Source organism: Miscanthus floridulus, chromosome 7, assembly GCF_019320115.1.
Source record: "Miscanthus floridulus cultivar M001 chromosome 7, ASM1932011v1, whole genome shotgun sequence".
Lineage (NCBI taxonomy): Eukaryota > Viridiplantae > Streptophyta > Magnoliopsida > Poales > Poaceae > Miscanthus > Miscanthus floridulus.
In genome coordinates, this window is record NC_089586.1 from 121,411,627 (window position 1) to 121,418,166 (window position 6,540).

The 6,540-nt window shown below is 47.2% G+C and overlaps 1 protein-coding gene across 3 annotated transcripts; it reads right to left on the reverse strand.

Moving 5' to 3' along the window:
• On the reverse strand, positions 1-5,923 carry LOC136467770 (DIS3-like exonuclease 2). Of its 3 annotated transcripts, XR_010761628.1 has the most exons (7): positions 5,244-5,922; positions 5,102-5,155; positions 4,947-5,012; positions 1,252-3,453; positions 1,089-1,160; positions 528-1,003; positions 1-390 (listed from the first exon to the last, which is right to left on the reverse strand). XR_010761628.1 is itself a non-coding variant. In XM_066466552.1 (6 exons), the coding sequence occupies exons 1-6, from the start codon at positions 5,649-5,651 to the stop codon at positions 605-607; spliced, it is 3,201 nt and encodes a 1,066-aa protein (XP_066322649.1). In that variant the 5' UTR covers positions 5,652-5,922; the 3' UTR covers positions 4-604. The 3 variants fall into 3 exon arrangements, 2 of the variants coding, with proteins under 2 accessions (XP_066322650.1, XP_066322649.1); XM_066466552.1 differs by having other exon boundaries at positions 4-1,003; XM_066466553.1 differs by lacking the exon at positions 5,102-5,155 and having other exon boundaries at positions 3-1,003; positions 5,244-5,923.
• Between the last annotated feature and the right edge of the window lie 617 nt (positions 5,924-6,540).

A 6,540-nucleotide genomic window follows, 5' to 3' on the forward strand; every position in this document is an offset into this window, starting at 1 on the left:
AAGTCCTACAGCATTTCTGAGTTGGTCGCATGATCTGCATGGGTAAAACTGCAATTGCAAAGAATAATCACACGACCACAACTTCAAAAAGAGCACTGCAGCACCGCACCATACATCTCGTCCTCACGAAACAAGTGAAAACACAATTACACAAACGACAGCAACAGTCACCAAAGAGACTTATTGTCCGAAGTAACAAAACACCAGCTTCAACATCTGAGTGAACCCACCAGTAAAAAAAAAATACTTCATGTGGTTTCACAAGCTAGCAGAAAATCATTAAAGAGACTATTAAAATAGTGCGGCACTATTGTAGACTCCCTCTTCCACCATTCTGGTACCTCAGTCCTCATCAAGCAGCCTGGGAATAAAAACGGAAGCCACTTGACTCTGCGAGCAAACCCTCAAATGTCACAGGATGGTAAAGAACGGATAGGGGTTGGGGGTTTCTTTTTCTGCGCTGGAAGGGTAGCTAATTAGCTATACATGAATGAAATATCTACAGCACTAAGTTGGAATTTGCCTACCATCATTTTATTACTTTCGTTCGATTGAAAAACTGTTGAAAATTGACCAACTATTTCCTATCATGATAGGAGGTTTCCTATAACTCGAAGTATGACGCCATGTACAGTCTTACTCCAATGTCCACCGCACAATCCTCACCACCAATTGCATGGAGAACCACAGGGATGTCACTCAGGTAATGTATCACCAAGGGCAGAACAGCTGGAGCGGTCTGAGGTTTCACTGCGTCGCCACTCAACAAAACAGACTTGGCAGTGCAGCCGCCAGCTTCTGTTGCTCCTGATTCCTCATCTTCTTCAGACAACTCTGAAGGGTTCACCACCATTGCGACTTCCTCAATTGGCCTGCACTTCATCTGAGTTCCCCTCCTTTGAGCAGGCTTGTTCCTGCATGCATCAAGCACTAACGTTGCAGTGGCTTCTAACCATTCAACTGATAAGCCCTCAACTTCATCATAATATATCCTTCGTTCCATCTGCATCATAAAATCACACTGAGGTGAGGAAGAAGAAAAATGAAACAAGTGCTCCTTTTATATGAGGGTTGGCAAAAAAACATACCGCAAGCTTGGGCACATAAACTGACATGAATCTGGGTCCAAGCCCCAGAACTCTAGCATTGCAGACCACAACCTGCAAAGATAAGAGTTAAAAACAGCAGAATTCAAAATAAAGCTCACGGGAAAACTTGCTTGAAAGCTGGAAATGGTGATGCCCCAATTACCTCTTTGTTCTTTATCAGAGCCCACATGTAGAGCTTCTGTCCAGCATCTTCTGTACGGCGACCAGCCCACTTTCTTTCATTACAGTGTTCAGCAATCTCCCTGAGATTTTCAGAGTAAGGAACCTTAAATTTCTTAGCTGCAGCAGAAAGTGCTTTTTTTCCTTCTTCAGATTCAGCAGCATCCTTGCACAACTGGAGGCCTGTAAAACATCTATCCATCAATTCACAAGAGGCTTTGACTCCATTCCAGCCTGTGGAAGATTTCTTTTGCTTCATATACACTTGTTCAGCCTCAATCACTGCATTCAGAGTCCTGTGAACAATTATATCAGGATATCTTCGAAGTGGAGAAGTGAAGTGTGTATACAAAGGGACAGAGAGCGCATAATGTGCCCAATCATCTTTCTTGCTTATCAGGTCCCCTGTGCAAAAGTATTCTGCTGACTGCATTTGCTTTGAAGCATAAAACATGAGAATATCAAACATAACAGGATCCTCTTGCAACTTTTCCTTTATTCTAGAGAGTGAAAGGTGGAGTTGACCAGATGATGAAGCATCCAATTCAAAACCATTCTTAGCACAAAATGCCTCGAACTCTCTGAACTTCCGCAAATTAGGTTCAGGGTGCCTACGAAGTAAGGCACAATCAGGGAATGCATTAGATATGACTTCTGCAGCTGACATATTCGCCAACAACATTAGTTCCTCAACAATGAAGCATGCATTGTTCCTCACATAGCGATAGCTATCACATGGAGCCCCATCTTCATCAAACAAGATCATAAGCTTTGCAGTGTCAAGAGAAAGAGCTCCACCCTTGAACCTAACTTCCTTCAGATTTTTTGAGGCCTCATAAAGGCCTCTAAGTGACTTGATAACATCATCTCTCTCAAATTTACCATGTACTTCAAGAGAAGAAACAGCAGATCTAGTCTGACTGGCTTCATTACAAATCAAATCCTGCACAAGCTCATACGACAGCTTGCAGCACGAAAAGATGACGCTTCGACCAATCCAGCGACTAATTATGTTACCATGAGGATCAATATCCCAAATAATTGAAAAGGCAAGCCTGTCTACACCTGGATTAAGCGAAACCACTTCTGAAAGTCTTGAAGGCAACATTGAGATTTTGCGTTTCAGGGTGTAGACACTAGTAGATCGGCTTTGAGCTTCAGCATCTAACGCAGTCTCTGGATGTACAAAGTAGGAAACATCTGCGATGTGAACCCCAATACGGACAGTTCTGCCTGAAAGTATTTCAATTGATATAGCATCATCAAGATCTGATGCAGTAGGAGGGTCTATTGTAAAAGACAAGACCTCCCTCAAATCTTTTCTTGCTTCAAGTTCTTTTTGAGGAATCTTCCAACAATTGTCAGGAAGACATGCCAAGGACTCCGGGGAAAACTCAGCATCAGATATCGCATTCTCAAATAATATAGCATCCATGTGTGTTTTAACATGACCACCCTTCCCCAAGAACCGTATAACATGGGCATAGGGATAGAGATTTTCGTCATTCCATTCATCAATTCGTGCAGCAACTAATTCCTTCTCAATAGCTGCATCACCCCTTAGGCTCTGTCTGACACTATCTGGCAAAGTGCTAAAACTCACAACCATCGGGGGGAATTTGGGGTCAGTAGGCAAGAGATGAAACAAGCCTGTAACTGATGATGCTCTGTTGTTCATCCTCTTTAGACCCATCTGATTTCTCTGCTGCTCTCCATCAGGGAACTCTGAGAAAGGAGCAAGGAAACCTACAATGGCATCACGGCGCGGAGATTTCTTAATGACTGATAATACTTTCCCAGTAGGACGTCTGCTTGGATGAGAGTATATCATGGCACAGATCCTTTGTAATGCTCTTGCAGCCTCACTCTTTCCATCATTCAAGTCTATCTCATTCCTTTCAGGGACAGTAGCATTCCCATTTCCACACTTAACAGCTTGACTAAAACCACTGTTCTTGTGTGGGGGTTGCATCCTATCCAAAACAGGTAAGTCGTTACTGCAATTTTCAAACCTGCAGCCGACATCTGCATGTCCTTTCTTCCAACTATGATTCCCATTTGTTTCACTAAACTCACGGACCACAGAATCTCCTCCTATCGCAGGGTTGCATGCAACATTCGGACCTTTCATTCTGGTCCATTGAGCAACAGGGTCCAGTGTGATAGCAACAAGATCACCTTCAACCTGCAATGTAATTCATGACATAACATGATGCTGTGAGTTCAAAATCCGTGTAGCATAAATAGGCAAAGCTAGAGAGCAGAATGGTATAGGCACTGCAAGCATTGGAACTCGACCCCTTATAACAGACCATATGGTAAGACATCAAGACAAAAAGAAGTGCATATAGACATATGCATATCACCAATAGCACTACTTGTTTGTTTAGGAAGCATAATCTTTGTTAGGAGTACTGGTACAGAAATAGAAAAGCCTCTTGCATGCAAGAAGATAAAATTTATTGAATGAAAGGATGAAGGGAGAGCACCGCACCTGCAGCAGAACACTAAAACCCAATAAAATGGTCAATAAGGTAAAACTAGCAATGCAGTTTTGTTTGAATTATTTCCAAAAGTAAAAGCTATTGTGGTAATAATTCCGATGGTCACATGTTATTCCCAGAGAAATGCCAATTGGTGCTGGTTGCAGTACTGACTAAGTTCAACATGAAAGCACATTACCGATATAAGGTATAGCATGCTTCAACCAGCTCTGCAGGGGACAAGCTAGTCATACTTTATGTGCCTAGTGTGCAGAAGGTACGAGTTGTTTTCAGCACAAATTGAGATGCCCGCTTCTACCATGACAAAACTTGATAGTTGGTGATGCTATATCACAGGAAGGAAACAGTGGCGGAGGACGGAAAAAAGTTAAGGTATGGTGAAATGGATAATATATAGATAATAAAATAATATCTTTTATCAAAATGGTTTATACACAAGACGCTGTAATATCTCTCTGATTTTGACATCGCTTTTTGCTTTTTGTTCCATATTTTTTTATTAGTTTACTGTGCTTCAAAATCAACCGACCCAGTTAGCTGATAACCAAAAAACTGAACAAACAACAATGGAAAAAAGGTTCAACTGCCAGAGTTTGGACACTTAAACGAACCGTCGAACTGTGGGCCGATCGATGGTGTCACAATATTGTATTCTATACTGGCACTGGAAGGCCAGAAACATACACGGTAAGCCAGCCCACATTCCACAAGGTCCAAAGGCCTAACAATTAAACAATGGCTCATCTAATCGTTTTTTACTCCTGAGTCAAGGGCGTTGCATTGCATTGCATGTCAGCGTCCATTCAGCGAATCGGTGCAAGCGTAGGTGGGGATCCGCGGCGGAGCAAGGTACGGCAAGCGCCCTACCGGGCCCTCCGCCCCTGGAAGGAAAGACACAACAGGATAGTGCTGAATTTTGTCCTGAGTCACATTTCGTGCCAAATCTGACACTGTTTTCATTCCTCCTGATTGGGTAACTAGCGAACAAAAAACACATTCCAGGGCATGTCCAACAAAAAACACATTCCAGGGCATGCCCAACCAGTTAACAGACACACGAGCTTTAGCGCGATAGCCTGCCTTTGCACTATCCAGTACCCACTAAAACTTCCTTATGGGGCAGCTTCGTAAACACCCAATAATTAGCACATCATGCATGCAGAGATGTACATACCGCTCGGTTTTGTGCCAATCCTGTAATGAGAACATCCACCGGGATGCCATCAATCGTGCAGTACGCCTGCAAAATCACACAATTCAAACGTTAGCACACAGTTGTAAGGAAACAGTACAACGTTAGTAATCAGAAGATCACCGAGCCGTGCTTGCCTCATTTCGGTTGTGAGCGTTCACCCTGAACTTCGCCACGAATGCATACCCTCTCTGTGTAGCAAACGCATCAAATCAGTGTGTCAGTTCACGCGAAATCACAACCACGAAGCCGCAAGCCTCCCATGGCTCCAGCGAATACCTTGACGGCGTCCTCCACGGCCCGCTCAGGCCAGTGCGGCTGGAAGTACCGCATCGCCGTAGCTCCCCCGCCCACCCTCGACACAGGCGCCTCCGCGGGTCTCGGCGTGGGCAGCAGGGGGCAGGACTGGCTCGTTCCCGCCGCGGACGCCTCTGCCTCGGCGTCGACACCGGCGCCGCCGCTGCCCACGTTCATGGGCGGCATCGATCTGACTGACCTCGGCCCCGCGGCGTCCGCGTGCGGGCCCTGCGGCGCGGCGACGGCCGCCTGCTTGGAGCGCCGCGAGGGGCGGCGGCGGTTCTTCCTCCTCTCTTTCTCGGCTTCCTCCGTCGCAGAGGCCGCAGCAGCAGGCGGCAGCGGCGGGGTGGGGATGGGCACCGCAGCTGTGTGCTCCCCGGTGGCCCTCATGATGCAGACCCTCTCTATCTCCTCGAAGGGCACGCGGCGGGGGAACCCTAGATCTGGGGCGTCCTCCGCTTCGTCGCTCCCCTCGTCGACACCGATGGATAAAAAAAACGAGGTGTCGGGGCGCGGGGAGAGGAGAAGGGGACTGCAAGGAAGGGATGAAAGAGAGGGAGGGAAAGAGGAGTGGAGGAGGAGCCGAGGGGGGCGGGGGGAGGCGAAGGAGCCGAGGCCGTGGAGGGATGTGTTGCTTGCGAACGGATTGGGGTGGTGGCGCTAGTATAATCGAGGGCGGCGGCTTTGGTACATTGGTGTGGCTTGCGAAGGGAGTACGTGTTGGCGCCCGGGCCGGCGCTCGCGCTCGCGCTCGCGTAGTTGCGTTGCGGGGCGAGGACGGCATCGGGACGGAGAATAGACACGGATGGTCGGCGGCGGGTGGGGCTGCCCGCGCGCCGACTATTGCCTCGCTTTCCGCCTTTTCCAAGGTGCCGTCGTTTTCACGTCGTCTCACCTCCATGAGCTTCGCGCGTGCGTGCGTGGCTGCGTGCCCGTTGTCCCGGACTCTCGGTTGATCGTTGATCGTTGATCCTGCCTTTTCGTACGGTGCATCGGGGTATGCCGGTATGCTCTGCACCTGAGCTTGCCATTGCCTTGACAAGTTGGCAGGCTTCATGCTTGATCCACTGGAGTGTCCATAGTCATTAGCTAACTAATACGCGGTAATGAAGTTTGAGTAAATTAGAGGATGGCACACTTGTCTTATGAGTGCATAGACGTCGTTGGCAAGCCTGGTGACACACACACAAAAAAAGGAACTCACCGGCAAACCTTAGTGGACTAGTGTAACGATGCGGTCTTAAAAGGGATAATTGTGTTGTCACGTAATTGTGTAGCT

Excerpts from the sequence above, each read along its gene's own strand:
- LOC136467770 (XM_066466552.1), bottom strand. The coding sequence starts at position 5,651 with ATGAGGGCCACCGGGGAGCACACAGCTGCGGTGCCCATCCCCACCCCG. Across the intron at positions 5,013-5,101 it reads ACGCTCACAACCGAAATGAG|GCGTACTGCACGATTGATGG; the intron begins GCAAGCACGGCT and ends GTGATTTTGCAG. Across the intron at positions 1,161-1,251 it reads CTCTGATAAAGAACAAAGAG|GTTGTGGTCTGCAATGCTAG; the intron begins GTAATTGGGGCA and ends TTATCTTTGCAG.